We start from the raw sequence: 15,885 nt of genomic DNA, 5'->3' as shown, positions 1-15,885 counted from the left end.
CTTAGATCGTGCTAAAAAGAACCATAAAAGGCTTCTCTATTCAGTCTTGTTTTATTTAATTCTATTTTGCTTTCAATTCATTAAGGTAATGATCGTATTTTTTACTCATTTTTCCTAATATCTATTAAAATATTCCCTTCATTCCTTGTGACGCACGTTCCATAACACATATAAATGCCATTTCTTGATTTAGGAAAGCTTCTGAACTGATCTTTTGAAATCGAAAAAGACTTTAAAATTTAACAGGAAGATAAATGACAATTCACGGAAGGAAAAAGAGATATGATACCCCGATAGGAATATATCGACAGAGAATTATTGATGTGATAACCGGGCATTTCCATCGCGTATTAAGAATAGAAGAAAGCTGAAACCTTTCTAAGCCACGACCAACTTTTATTCTCAAACCTAAAGAAAGTCATATAATATTATGAACAACTTTGAAATCTTCTGACCGTCACAAATATAGCAAAAAGACCAGCTTTTAAGCACTTATACCTAATGTTTGTTGTTCTCCGCGAAAGTACTAAAACAATAATATTTCCATCTGGTTTTTGCATTAAGAATAAAGACTGGCGTTTATCCAATAATCCTTGTTCTATTTAAATACAGGTCCCGACTTTGTTTCACTTTCATTATATATTTTTTAGTTGATGTACTTGTTATTAAATAAGTTTCCAGTGGGATTATGTTTTACTATTTTATAAATTGATCCTAAGTTCCCTTTTATCGGCTCGGACATTAAGTGATTGGAAGCTCCTCGAAGAAATTTTTATGAGCAACTTGCAAATGTTTTACAAAATATGTGACCTAAACATATTGAACGAAATATGTGTACAGAAGCATATACCTAGAGCTATCGTTATTTTTCATTACAAATATGATATTACGATAAGTGACTCATACAAAAGATGTTTAAAAAATGGTAGCGAATTAACTGTTTTGCTTTGGAAATCAGGGATCACCAACCGAAATACGCTAAACTTCAATATTCTATTTCCACATTTTCCAACAGATCAAAATACAATAAATTATTATTTTGTTCTTGGGCTGTTGTTAACGTTACGTAAGAAAATAAATGTTTTCAGTAAATCTAAAAAAAAACTTCATTTCACAGGCGGTTTCATGTTTTCCTATTGAATGTAGTAGTACAAGTAAATTATGATATTCTTATACAAAACAACTAAATAATGCCTTAAGGCATTATTATTAGGCACATATTATTAATAATTAATATACACAGTTAATATATTACATTTTCGTAAACATGACGAAGTTAAGGCAAAGCGCCATCTCTATGAAAAGTATTCGTTTTTCATTTGCCTGTCCCTTAAATAAATTTTTGTACAGTAAAAGCGCCATCTTTGGAGAAATCCTAGCAACAACCTCTAATAACCGTGTCCTGAAGAATGAAGTTTCAGTATGTTTGCTGTAGACGGCGCACTTGAAAGAAAATGACTCTACATATGCAAGTATAATTACTATAGAAGTAATTATAGAGGTTAAGCTTAGATACGATCCGCATTGCTGAAATAATTTGGATAAATGCTGACAAATGTATTTGTATTCTTGTCAACTGGTTTAAATTATATATGTCGCAGGTAAATTGTAATATTTCGCCGTTTACAAACGGTCGGCATTTTGTAATATGCCGAAAATTTGGATAACCCACCCCCTTATCCAAACCAAAAATTTCTGATTACGAATTTCAAACTACACAGAAATAGGTGGTTTTAAAAACAAGAAGCTAACCTAACCCACCCCCTTATCCAAACCAAAAATTTCTGATTACGAATTTTCGGCATATTACAAAATGCCGACCGTTTGTAAAGTGACAGACGCCGTTTGTAAACGCGGCGAAATATTACAATTTGCCTGCGACATATACGCAAACATAATTTTGAATTCAATATTACACACTAGCTTTCCGCCTGCGGCTTCGCCCGCTTTTTCAAAGAAAAACCCGTTCCCGTAGGATTTCCGGGATAAAACCTATCCTATGTCCTTTCTCGGGTATCAAAATATCTCTATACCAAATTTCATGCAAATTGGTTCAGTAGTTAGGGCGTGATTGAGTAACAGACAGACAGACAGAGTTACTTTCGCATTTATAATATAAGTATGGATGTAGAGCTATTTCATAAAAGTAAAAACTCTACAAGATACCGAGAAGTATTAAATGTATCGTCAAGTTTTCACATTAACACAAAAATTAAGTATCTATTGACTTTCTACGATTTTATGAATCAGACCGTGATTCTATACAAACGCAGTATTTTGTAATACTGCAGTTGGGGGAGATTCCCAGCCCAATCGACCCAGCCTATTCATCCTGCATACCGGCAAACACTTCAATATTCCTAGTGCATTTCTATTCCTATTGCGGTCTTCAAAGACATCGTTATCTATACTTAATATTATAATCTATACTTAATATTATAAAGCTAAAGAGTTTGTTTGTTTGAATGCGCTAATCTCATGAACTACTAGTCCGAATTAAAACATTCTTTCGGCGTTAGATAGCCCATTTAATAAGGAAGGCTATATACAGGGTGTAATCGTTAAGTGTGCACAAGCGATTATTCCGTAACTATTGCAGATATCAAAAAACTTTAAACTGATATCGAAAGTACTTAACCTAATGAGTAAAATGGCCATAATAAATTTTTAAAAATAAAACGAGAAATAACCAAAAATGTTACATTAAACGCTCCCATACAATTTATTTCCCATACATTTTGTATTCATAGTAGATTTTCGAAGTGACGTCCTTATTGTGCAATACAATGAGGAGGTTTATTTACAGTTTCTAAATGAACTTCCCTCCAAATTTGCGAAGTAATTAAAGCAGAAAACCAAAAAAACAAAAAAAAAGCTAAAATCTTTCATATTAAATGTATAGGTTGATCCAAAAGTAATGATAATTGGGTATTTCCTGTGCACATAAAAATATAAAATAAATGTTTTATGCTTGCTCATGTAATCACTAAGTTATCACAAAAAAATTATATCTACAGGCCACGTTTCCAAGTATTAACATTAATTTTAATGTGAACAGTGCGAGCCAGAATGTTTCCCGACGAAAAGAAGAAACAACGATTCGACATTTAGAGGGTGAATTTCTAAATTTTTAATGAGATCAGGATAATTATTTGTCACGATTTGTGACCATGGGCGTTACCTGGGTTCACCATGTTTATGCTGAAACCAAGAAACAATCAATGGCCTGGATGCGAGCTTCAAAGTGACGGTGAAGATTTTCAAAGTGAAAATTAGTGGGATAGATTAAAGCCGTAGTTTTTTGGGACGCTGAAGAAATGTGGAATATTTTAAGAAGGTAGCCACTACTACACAGGGCTCTTACTACACAGACCAAATTAAAAGATTGCGGGTTGGCGGAATGTTGGTTTACCAAGACAACGCACCAGATCACAAAGCGTCAGTTGCGATGGCTGCCAATCAAAAATCGGCATTGAAAATGCTTGAACACCCACCCTGTTTGTAAGATCTAGCTCCTAGTTAATTCTATCTCTTACCTCGGCACAAGAAACACCGTCGATACAAGAAATTTTAAGACGACAGCGAAGTGATGGCCGATTTTGAGGGGTTTTTGTAGATGAAGTCAAAGTTTTTTTTTCTAAGTTAAGGAAAAAAAATATCGAAGTATATTATCTAGTTAGTAGACTATCTAGAGAAATACATAATTATTTTAACTGTAATGACCTTGTTTAATATTGATTATCATTACTTTTGGATCAACCCATGTACATGGGATATTCATATCTCATACTAAATGTATGGGAGGGTTTAAAGTTAATTTTTTAGATATTTCTCGTATTATTTTTAAAAATTTATTATGGCCATTTTACTCATTAGGTTAAGTACTTTCGATATCAGTTTAAAGTTTTTTGATATCTGTAATAGTTACGGAATAATCGCCTGTGCACACTTAACGATTACACCCTGTATAGGCTATATATCATCACGCTAAGACCCACAGGGGTAACCTATTAAAAACTCGAATTTCTATTACCCGAATCTTAAAATCCCGAAAACGGTTGTTAGAACTTTTAAAAGACAGATGTTATGAATGACAACTTTTTAAAATTCCTTTTTTAATTTCCCAGATGAATCAATTTCCAGATACACCAAAACCAGATTTTTAAAAAGTATTTTTTTGTTTCCCGTATTCTCATAATCCAGATATAGTTATACCAGATTCTCAGAATACTTTTTTTTGTTTCCCATCGTACCATTTTCCAAATAAACTATTACCAACTTATTATAATCTTTTTATTTGGTTCCCATATAATCGTATAACAGATAAACTATTGCCAGATTTTCATAATCTCTTTATTTGGTTCCCATACAATCGTGATTATCCCTTTACTATTGCCTGAAAATAAACATTACCAGTAAGTAAATTGTTTTACTTGCCCATTACGGAAAGGTTTAAGTGTCAAATTCGACTCAGTAGGTTAGGTTAGGTTTGAACTGTGACCCCCCATGCACGAGCCGAGCGAGCGAAGCGAGCGTGCCGCGGCAGCGGCCGGCGAGTGCCAGAACCGACTCGCTTTTGTTTTACTTGCCCATTACAGAAAGGTTTAAGTGTCAAATTCGACTCAGTAGGTTAGGTTAGGTCTGAACTGTGACCCCCCATGCACGAGCCGAGCGAGCGAAGCGAGCGTGCCGCGGCAGCGGCCGGCGAGTGCCAGAACCGACTCGCTTTTGTTTTACTTGCCCATTACAGAAAGGTTTAAGTGTCAAATTTGACTCAGTAGGTTAGGTTAGGTTTGAACTGTGACCCCCCATGCACGAGCCGAGCGAGCGAAGCGAGCGTGCCGCGGCAGCGGCCGGCGAGTGCCAGAACCGACTCGCTATTGTTTTACTTGCCCAACAGAAAGGATTAAGTGTTAAAATCTATTCAGTAGGTTAGGTTAGGTTCGTGCTGCGACCCCCTGGAAGGATTTCGTTTTTCTGGATATCGTTTATTTGAATTTCAAAAATCTGGACATTGTTTGTCTGGATATCAATCAACTGTATTTCAAAAATTTGTGTTTTAAAAATCTGGCTTTCGTGCATATGGATTACGGTCATCTGGATTTTGTGCATTTAGATTTCGTATGTCTGGAACTCATTCGTCTGGATTGTAAAACGTCGTACAAATGAAGAAATGGGCAAATGAAATTTGGAGTTGCGATTATATGGCAAACAAAACTTCGAAATATTAAAATTCGGGGTTATGAAAAAATGTCCAAACGTTTTCTGGATTATGATATTCGGAATATTAAAATTCGAGATTAAGATAGGTAACCCCAACAGGAGCGGGTAGCATTGCGGGTAAAACCGCGGGGCACAGCTAGTACGTAATATTATCATAGAAAGATAGTGAGTGATAAATCATCGGCACCATTGCGGTTTCGTTTTGTAGGGAAATATTTTATCAATGTCCCGATAATAGACAATGCATCTGCGGTTCTGTTATATCAAAAAAGGCTAGGGAGGTCGAAGTTGTTTGGCACTGTATATTAATTTATTGAAATATACATTTTGTCGGTTTTTTATATAACTAGCAATATGATTATTTTTCTAATTTATTTTTTTAATTATTAAAGGTGATTAAAAATTAGAAAAAAAATGTTTGGAAGATACTTACTGTAGGTAATAGAATATTAGAGTTAATAAATGCTCAATAAAGATATTTTCTATAGAAGATTACATAATTCATCAACTACGTAGCACCAAATAAAATGTATGTATTAGAAATCATTTTCTCCGTTCAATTATCCGTTTGTATTTCGTTCAACCAATAAATGGCTGCGCATGTCAGTACGTAATAAAAGGGTTTATTAAGTCTGCAATCAAAACTTTATTTTAATCTTACAAATTAAAATTAGCACAGCATTTCTCTATTACTATAGTGAAATATTTTTTTGTTCAAATTCAGAACCTTGATTTAGGTAATAAAATATCAACTGGACATTTCTATTATAATATACCTCTATGTAAACCAGATGTTACATGTCAATTATAGTATATTGATAGCGAAATATGGACTGCATAAATAGCTATTGGAGCATAATAAATAACATTGGCTATCACCCAATATTATGTTACGTTATGGGCCATATTATTTAACCTATGTGATATGTTTATTTTGACGTGACAACGTCTTATAATTCGATAGAGCCGGCTGCACGCATGACTCATGCGGCGTTACCTCGCTCTGAGGCGTTCCATGTAAGGCTTGAAGTGCAAGCGAGAGCGCGGAACGACCGACAAAGAAGCACAATCGGTCGTGTTCACGTTCAACTATCGTCAGTAAACCGACTTTACAGACAACCAATTTTTTTATAATAATCTGTGACAGCAAATTAAGTAATAGTTCAAATTAGGGTTCCTTTTTTTCGAGACACGATAGTTACCCCATTTTAATGGTATGTAGTACGATTAAAAAAATAATTACAAAATGCTCGTGTAACATTGAAACCTAAATTTTATTTAATTAGTTTACCTAAAACATGAGTAACAAATCACTGTGACCCAGTAAATACTTTAAGTAAAACTTATAATTAAGAAAGAAAATTATAATGAACATACAAAAATATGCTGTAAATAGTTAGTAATTGAGATTATGAAATATGTAATTTATAATAATAAAAAAGCATTTGTCAGAAGTGGGATTCGAACCCACGCCCACAGAAGTGGACTGCGACCTGAACGCAGCGCCTTAGACCGCTCGGCCATCCTGACTTATCTATCAGTGTTGAAATTTATAATTAGAAAGAAAGAAATTATTTTAAATAATTACTTATTGAAACATGCTACAAATATTTAAGTAATTGATTTATCTATCTACCCATTTGAATTGGGAGAGTTAATCAACAATAAATAATTGTAATGAACGAACTGCATTAGATTAATAGCTTCTTTTGTTAAATAAGACAATTATTGTTACTAAGGTTTTAACAATTTTGTTAACAAGTTTTCAGCTCTATCGGATACTTTTTTTAATTTGTATCTTCGTCACACCGCTGAACGTATGGATTAAATTTGATATATGTATCTATCTTCTTACCGTAAATCGCAGTGCAGAAAACTATCATAACTATAAATTATCCCGGCATTACGCTGTCACCAACGCGGGCCACATGTTATACATAAATTATGTAGGTACACTATTTCTGATATAGTTGAATGCACCTCTACCTCCCCCGCTTGTGGTTATTGAACAATATAAATAAGCATGAATAAATAATATTCATTATTTAATTTGTGTTTAAATTTTCGAAGAAGTTCCAGCGTAATGTCGGATTCTGATATAGAACAAGCTGCGGTCCGCAATCTGCAGGATTATCTTCGGATAAGAAGCGTTCAACCGAATATTAATTACGGTATGTAGGTATATTGTGTGCATGTTATCCCAAACATTTATTAAATTAACGAGTTAAGTCTAATTGTTTGAATACCTTTTGTACGATACGGACCGTTACCCTCGTTAATTGCGGTAGCATTGTCCAAATATCAACTCATTTCTATTAAATTACGGTATTCCCGTGCGAAAATTTATTATCTTTTCACAAGAACTAGATTTAAGTAATCAGTGCACAATTGCACTTACACATACATTATTGTAATCTATACAAATACTTACTATTAGGTCATAGGTGTTTGTACTTTATGAATAGCTGTAAGCTGTGTCTGCATTAAAATCGCAGTACAGTTACGCAAAAATGCAGTACGTTTTAGAGTTAAAACTTTTAGCTTTTTATTAATTGTGCTTAACTTTTTAAGGTATGAATTTTATCTCTATTTCTATGAATCTTTACTTCAGGAAAATATTAGAAATTCAAATTTTATTTAAAACATTAACTGTCTTTGTATTCTGAACAGCAGGCATGGAAACGTGATTTATTTAGCATAGTTTAATTTTTTTTCTAGATGAATGCATCACGTATCTTCGAAACCAAGCGGCGACTTTGGGTCTACCAGTGCAAGTCTACGAGGTGGTACCTAAGAAGCCAGTGCTAGTGATGACATGGGAAGGCCAGGAGCCAGGCCTGCCCAGTATACTTCTCAACTCGCATATGGATGTTGTTCCAGTATTTGAAGTGAGATTAATACATTAAGGTTTTTTATTTTAATATGGGTTAATGGTAGTAGTAGAGTCGATTTCTTGCTCTATGTATTTGGAATTTCCCTTTAATTATAGATTAAGTTTAGAGTACTGAGAACTTTTACAACTTTAAATTTTAATAAATGGAAATAAAGACTTGTTGAATTTTTTCTTATCTAATATTATTATCTTAATTAAATCCGGCGACGCTGAGCTGCTGTTCTTTAACGAAAATTGCATAGAATTTATCGTTCTCTTGGGAGCTTCTGAATAAAATGTTCGTTTTTAAAATACTATATAGAAATGCAACGTTGTGATAAAATTTCAAGGCCATCCGTAGACTATTTTTAGGTCTATGCAGACAACATGGAAATTTGGTTTTTATTGAAACGATTTTATGATATAACTAGGTAATTTATTAATTAAATATTGCCGTTTTCAATATTTTTGAAAGAGTACTATTCGCAATTCATAATATTAAAGGTAGACAATACCAATAATCGCTTACAAAATCTCAGTAACTTAATTATATGAAACGAAATTCAACAGAAAAGCTGGACATACCCACCATTTGAAGCCAAGATAGTAGACGGTGTAGTCTATGGTAGAGGGGTGCAAGACATGAAGTCCGTGGCCATACAATATTTGGAGACTATTCGAAGGCTGAAGAACAAAGGGGTAACGCTCAAACGGACAATACATTTGTCCTTTGTTCCAGGTTAGTTGAAAACAATTTACATAATACGAAAGAATTTTGATATCACAACCGTTGATTTGTCAGATATGTAGGTACATTAGAAGTATTCAACTTTAGAATATTTTTCACAATTACATGTTTCTATAAATTCTTAAACGATGAGTAAACAAATTTAGTTTAAAAGAAAACTCTTCGCTAAGTTGCGGCTCTTATTTTTTATTTATATACCTATATTAGTTACAGAATATGTAACCATATATTATAGAACCTAATATAGGTATTTTAAAGCATTTCTAAACAGACAATTTTAAAAGTCTATTAAGCTACCGTGAAGTGAATGATGCAAAACCGTTATGCGAATTTCAAATTCAGAACCGCATTCAATTTTTTTAACCGTTTTCCTATCTATTTCGAATTCAATAGGTTACCGCGATTGTTAAATGATATTTTTTCTATCAGGTTATAGGTAGGTAACTACCTAGAGGCACGTTATTTCATAAAATTCTGAAAACCTGCACGGCAAGGAATAAATTAGAATTTTTTGTTAGTAAATTAAAAGTGTGTGTTTATGTACTGAGTGGCCTTAGTAGTTCCTTAAAATTTAATAGTATTTATTATTATTAATACGGATAATATGAGACCCATATAATATCTTCTGCTTTACGTATATATTTTATAATCAAAGTGTATAAAATATAAGTTATAAATATTGGACAATACAATATCTGCATGTGTTTAGATTATTGGTGAAGAGCGTATGCTGTTCAATAGAGACAAATTAGGTAGTTTACTGTAACGACATGGTAATTTAGCCAAGAGTAATGATTGCAGGAGAGAATTAACATTGTTAATACAGCTATTCTATATTTCAGACGAAGAAATTGGTGGGGCCAACGGTATGGGCAAGTTTGTCGAGTCGGAATATTACAAGAAATTAAATGTTGGTTTCGCTCTTGATGAGGGTATCGCAAGTCCTACCGATGACTACATTGTTTTCAACGCGGAGAGGTCTATTTGGCGTAAGTATTAGGCAGATAACATTTATTGTTTGTATCAGGAAAATTTTTTTAACTCTTTGAAATTAATTAACTCTATATTATTTTAATTGAAATCTGACCAGGCAAGAGGCCTAGTAGCATAGAATACCTATACAAACTTTAAAAGAAAAGAATATCTAGATAATAACATAATATAAAAATTTCCACGATTGTATCAACGTTCTGTAACTTAAAAGTTCATAATATTTTAAAGGCACAATATAAATAAGGAGTACTTCTTACAGATGTTAAGGTGATTTGCCCCGGGAAGTCGGGCCACGGCTCTCTGCTGCTCCCGGATAATTGTGGCGAGAAGGTGAAACTCATTTATTTTGCGCTAAGAACGTTTAAAGCTATTAGCTTTCAACTTGAACAGATTTATTTAGCTGTTTAATTATTTTAGCGCTAAAAGTCGTAAGTACCTATGCTTTTATTTATTCGTATGAAAGGCCCAGTTCGGTCTAGATAATTCGAAAAGGACTTTAGCTTATCAGTTTTTGATTCCTTCTTTAGTTTAGAAAGCAAAGTGCTACCGAAATAGATACTTTGACATGATTAAGCACTATGTGTATATCTGTGTATATTGCACGCCTCATAAGCGAAGCGTTGAGGTGGGTACTACTGTCACTTCGCGCAAAACATCTGATTTTTCAAACTTAAAATGTCTTTATGTATCATACATTGCACTTGTAAGATAATACATACACACACATATTAAGAAAAAACACTATTTTTAACATTCATGATATTTTTGATGTCATTTTTGTTATTTAAACTAGTTAAAAAACAGTTTAAAAAAGTTCTGTCTTGGACGTCCGTGTGTCTGTATGTGCGGAGGATTTTCTTGTTAACACGATAGCGACCGAAATACTTTACTAATCGAGTCTTTTTTTTTCTCTTACGCTTGAGTATGCTCAGGAATAGAACCCTTTCATTTTTCAGGGTCTGATTCGATGTGGTTTAATTGTTATTAAATAAACAAAAATAATTATTAAAAAAAATTATGAGGCGTGCACTTTTGGATTTTCCAAACTATTATTATATTACGCAAGTCATAATAACTCCTGTTCAATTGACTAATTTGCAAGGAAATTGACTACCGCGGTGGCCGAAATGCAGTGTGGAGAATTATTCATCATCTTTTATCCAATAATAGACACGACAGAATTGCTGAATGTTTCACTCACTTCCCTGTTCAGACTTGGTTCTACGTTAAATCTCTAAATTGACCAATTTCGTGAAATACAGCTCCTGGGATTGCAAGTCAGGGAGTTCAGACAAATTATATTTTGCTGAATTGACACCGCGAGGAAATTTCTCATGAATAATCCAAGCCATTATTCACGAGGGCAACTATGTGCCTTTATTTTCACAAAACAACACTAAAATGGCGGATAGAACAAACAAATGGCTGACATTTATTGGCACTATTAAAAGGGGTTTACTTTATATGATAATAAATGATTTTGTAGTACGTTTTGCTGGCAGCAGCGGTTAGCAGTCAAAAATTACTTGAAAACATATTTAAGTAATTATTAACTTGCCCAGTAAGAGTATAATCATAGCTGTTCAGACTGTCCTGCCTATATTATATGCTTTAAACTTGAAAGTTTTGAAAACATTTTTGGGTGTTTTTAATTAGAAACAAAATTATATTTTTAATCAATTAAATATGTAGAGGTAGCTTTAAAAAATACAGATACGTTGTTGTAACACCTGTAGTCCACGTAAATATTCAAAACATTGGCGTAACGCCAAATGACTTGGAGTGCCCATTCAATACGCGATTAACCTTGTTCCGTCAGATTATCCACGACTGAAGTACTGAACAACATTCCCTAATCACATTATCTATGCATTTCCATAGAGAACAGTGCGTTCCGACACGTTTGAATGTTTAAAAGCTCTTTTTTCATAAATACATAACGATGTAACTTGAATGTGTTTAATGAAGTTTGTCAGTAGTTATACATAATATGTTTTCTTTGCTACGCCTCTGAAATTGCGTGTTTTAAATAAAAAATGTTCATAATCAATTTTAAGAAAAGACTCGAATTTCGAATCACTATTGGGATAATAATCTATGCCGAAATTATGTATCTACTTTCTTACAGTTGATGTATGAACAGTCAAAAGCTACATAAGAAGAACAATTTTTATTCACTCATCGTAGCTTCCTTACCTACCTAGTACCTACTACAATATTTCCAGTTTTTATTGCTTCGCGACTAGTATCATGATAGTTATCTATCAATTGTTACATCAATAGGTACATGAATAATATAATTGTGACATGTTTACAATTCTCATAATTTGAGTGAACAATCCCTGTAACTACTAAGCTACTAAAATTATACAAAACACACCATTGTAAATGCTTAATTTCGTATGAATTTTAATTACATAATTATTAAAAAAGTTTGTGTTTTTTTCCATTGTCGAGGTAAAAAATAGTTGCGTCAGGGATTGCGTGAACATAAAACATTCTAAATTATTGTACCTACAACCTTAATTCAGTTTTACAAATATTTAATTCAATCATGCAATAATAGCTTATGCCGTAGCTACAGTAATTTTCTACTGAAAACACTGAACCATATTTGGACCAATCAGCAGCAATCAATTTAAAAAGTTAAAGTTTAAATTTTACATAGATACATAATAAAACATTGATATAATAAGGAAGGTCATCGCAGTGTGAGATGGCCTTCCACGAGGTGGACATGGCCTGGAGATGGGCTGCCCAGGGGGTCGCGGAAGAATTCTAACCAATACCCGCGGCCCCATCATTAAAGCGGCTCGACGGAACACAGTGGGGTTTTAGTCGGTAAGAATCCGACATAACCCACGGCTCCTTCCCCGGGGGCCGTGGGTATCTTTGGAAGATTTCCCCACTATAATAAAAAAAAGGTGGACAGACGTGAGACGACCTGATCAAAGTGGCGGGGCGCCGCTGGAGTCAGGCCGCTGGTGATCGGTCGTTACTCGTTATGGAAATCTTTAGGGGAGGCCTATGTCCTGCAGTGGACGTCCTGAAAGGCTGGAATGATGATGATGATGATGATGATGATGATAAGGAAATATTTATTTTTCTTTTCTTTTTTTAATACATTGAGAAATTAATACAGCAAATCGAAATTGTATCTAATCGTAATTATACATATACTTAGATACCCAACGATGTACCTACCTACCTACTTCAAGATAAATTCAAAGATTTCTTATTTTAAATCGTTTTAATAATTTGTATATGAATCTAATATAGAGATAGGTTCTATCTATATATTAGATTCATATACAAATTATATTATATCTATATGGTATCTAAAGGTTCTTTATATAAGAATAAAAGAACCTAAATTTTGAAGAAAATTTTCAATTACATTGAACACGGAACTGACGTAGAATAAGCAACATATCAACGAATCGAAACTGAAAACGAAATGAGATTTGAAATGGAAATAGTATTCGCATTGTTTATCGAATCCACTACAATATACCTAGGCGACGAGAAATTTTATTTCACGATTTAACCGTCTCCATTGTTTTATCCCTTTTTAACCTCGACAGCCGTAATGAAGAACTCGTTTTGATAATTTTTTTTATTGTATTTCGTCGTTTTTACTTTATATTTCTATTGACGTTTTAAATATAAATTTTTATTAAAACAAAGAAGTTTTAATAAAACTTTAACAATGCTTTATACCGTGTGAAAGACCTTTTTACATTTTTTTTACTTTTTACTTTTTACCTTTTTACTTGTGTCCTCAGATGCGTTACATTATCGACAAGTTTATGGACTTGCGTCAGGAGTCGAAGAAGAAACTAGAAGATAATCCACAGCTGACTATCGGAGATGTAACAACTGTGAATTTGACCATGCTTGAGGTAGGTAAATACCCGTGGCCCCGTTGTTGATGCGGCTTGACGGAACACAGTGGGGTTTTGGTCGGTAGGAATCCGACATAACCCACGGCCCCTTCCCCGGAGGCCGTGGGTATCTATGCAAGATTTCCCCACTTAAAAAAAAAAAAAAAAAAAAAAAAAGGTAAACCGTAAAACCATGGTAAAACAAGACAGTTTTTATACAAGTGGCTTCATACCTACCATAAAACATACAACATAAAAAGTCATAAAATAAAAATAAATAATATCATCATTTAATAACACGTGTTAGCCGAACAATAGTTTATATTTATAAAAATTTATTGATTTATTTCTGCTTTTAGGGCGGCATCCAGAACAATGTTGTACCAGAAAAATTGTCGGCAAGTTTCGATATACGTCTGGCTTTATCCGTCGACTTTACCGAATTTGAAAACATGGTTAGTTATACTCTTTATATGCCGATAATTCAATGGTTTTAAAAATGTTTTCTTTTATCTGCGGTCACATGATTCTAGACCAAGTTCTATAGGTACCTGTAATTTATCAATATTATGTTCTGTCAAGTATGTATAGTAGGCAAGACTAGTAGGTAATATTATAATAGACAATAGTTATCTACATACATAGGCATTATGTAACCTAACTATATTTAAAAATATTATATTTTATTCAAGATAAAAAATTGGTGCAAGGAAGCTGGAGCTAACGTTACATATGAGTTTGAGCAGAAAGATGATTACGTTCCACCAACACAAACCAATGACTCTAATCCTTACTGGGTAGCATTCAAGACTACGATTGAAAAACTGTAAGTTTAACTGATTAATTTTACGTTATTCTTCTGAGAAAAATGATAAGCTTTAAATATTATTATTATAAAAGTAATATACTTATGTAATATCATAAAAAATGGGTTGGGCTGAAATTACAACAGTCAGCAAATTGTATTTCGGTAAATACTCTATTTACCTACCTACTTATTTAGTTCAATATACATAATATACTAGCGGCGCCCGTGCACAGAAAAGTTAATAGTACCTACAGTGGCAGATAGTCACTAGGGATTTTAAAAATATGGATATGTGGGTGAAATAACGCGTTAAATCAAACAAACAAAAACTATTCAGTGCTATGTTAATAGTATGGATGTATGTACGTTTTATTAGAACATATTCGTATAAAAAGTTTTATTTCTAGTAAAATACCACTACAACTTCGCACGTTCCCTGGTGGTACGGATTCCCGTTACGTACGTAAAGCCGGCGCACCTGCTCTAGGATTCTCACCGATTCGCCGGACGCTACCCGGTCTACACGAACACAACGAAAGTCTACAAGTCGCAGTATTTCTTGAGGGCATTCGAAGCTATGAGGAAATTATCTCAGCTGTGGCCAATTCTTAAAAATTATATCTGTTTCGTAAATAAATGTAATTAAAATATAAGTTTTTTTATTGTCATTTCATTTAATTATTATTTATTGTTCAAAGAAAAGAACTCACAACTCCAACACAAAGCTCCCTATCCGCCTTCGCCGGAATACGCACAGTCTCCTTTCCCTGTTATTACACAATCCTATTCGATATCAGAACTCCTTCCTTCTTATAAAAAAATTGTCTTCATGTGCTGATCTCATAAACTAAATTTGCACTCCTCTGACAATTTTACGCTTTGCATGCCTACTCCTAATTTGTTGATGCATCAATAACTTTACTTTTATATCCCAAGGTTGCCTGGTAGAAACCGTTCAAAAGCGATAAGGCCGCCAATTTGAACGAACGATCGAACAAAATACATGTTTCATTTTAAACTTTAAACTTCAATCTAACATTGATAAAGTAACACTCTTTTTCACTCAACTTTACGGATAAAGGCATTTATTTTTTATTATTAATACCGTAAATGCGCTTTCTTTGATGAGCCCCATTCGATTCACATTGTGAAAAGTCCCCAAGCTACAAAAATCAATACAGCTGATCTTCTTCTTCTCTTAATTAATGGCTCCACCCAATAAAAAGGGACTTCGCCAATGTCCAGTATATATGGGAGAGACAGGACTCAAATTTCAGCCAGTTAGACTTGTTCGGTTGTGACATTTAACATTTGGAACTGAGTGGGAAAATGCAGAAATTTTGATCAACTTGGAGCG

The 15,885-nt window shown here is 33.6% G+C and overlaps 2 protein-coding genes and 1 non-coding gene across 3 annotated transcripts in view; 1 reads left to right on the top strand and 2 right to left on the bottom strand.

Annotated features, from left to right (window-relative positions):
• LOC149482785 (uncharacterized) overlaps window positions 1-15,885 on the bottom strand; it is a 53,660-nt gene that overhangs the window by 26,324 nt on the left and 11,451 nt on the right. The gene's annotated exons all lie outside the window — the stretch shown is intronic.
• Window positions 6,670-6,753, bottom strand: TRNAL-CAG (transfer RNA leucine (anticodon CAG)). The gene has a single exon. It is a non-coding gene; the product is annotated as a tRNA-Leu (tRNA).
• LOC149482787 (aminoacylase-1-like) lies at window positions 7,288-15,196 on the top strand. The gene is made up of 9 exons (XM_089703528.1): window positions 7,288-7,394; window positions 7,942-8,111; window positions 8,666-8,834; window positions 9,686-9,832; window positions 10,096-10,166; window positions 13,622-13,738; window positions 14,080-14,175; window positions 14,413-14,546; window positions 14,936-15,196. The coding sequence occupies exons 1-9, from the start codon at window positions 7,307-7,309 to the stop codon at window positions 15,138-15,140; spliced, it is 1,197 nt and encodes a 398-aa protein (XP_089559654.1). The 5' UTR covers window positions 7,288-7,306; the 3' UTR covers window positions 15,141-15,196.

This window comes from Colias philodice, chromosome 14 (genome assembly GCF_061535455.1).
Source record: "Colias philodice isolate Cphi_HAF_F1 chromosome 14, ilColPhil1 Martin Lab GWU primary, whole genome shotgun sequence".
In the NCBI taxonomy this organism is placed as follows: Eukaryota; Metazoa; Arthropoda; class Insecta; order Lepidoptera; family Pieridae; genus Colias; species Colias philodice.
The sequence above is the reverse complement of the archived record's forward strand: the minus strand, read 5'-3'. Positions and strand labels throughout refer to the sequence as shown.

What these genes read in the sequence shown, in the direction of transcription:
- LOC149482787 (XM_089703528.1), top strand. Translation starts at nt 7,307, where the DNA reads ATGTCGGATTCTGATATAGAACAAGCTGCGGTCCGCAATCTGCAGGAT. An exon ending in CGCGGAGAGGTCTATTTGGC is followed by an intron (nt 9,833 to 10,095) that starts GTAAGTATTAGG and finishes TACTTCTTACAG; the next exon opens with ATGTTAAGGTGATTTGCCCC. An exon ending in AAGACTACGATTGAAAAACT is followed by an intron (nt 14,547 to 14,935) that starts GTAAGTTTAACT and finishes TTTTATTTCTAG; the next exon opens with TAAAATACCACTACAACTTC.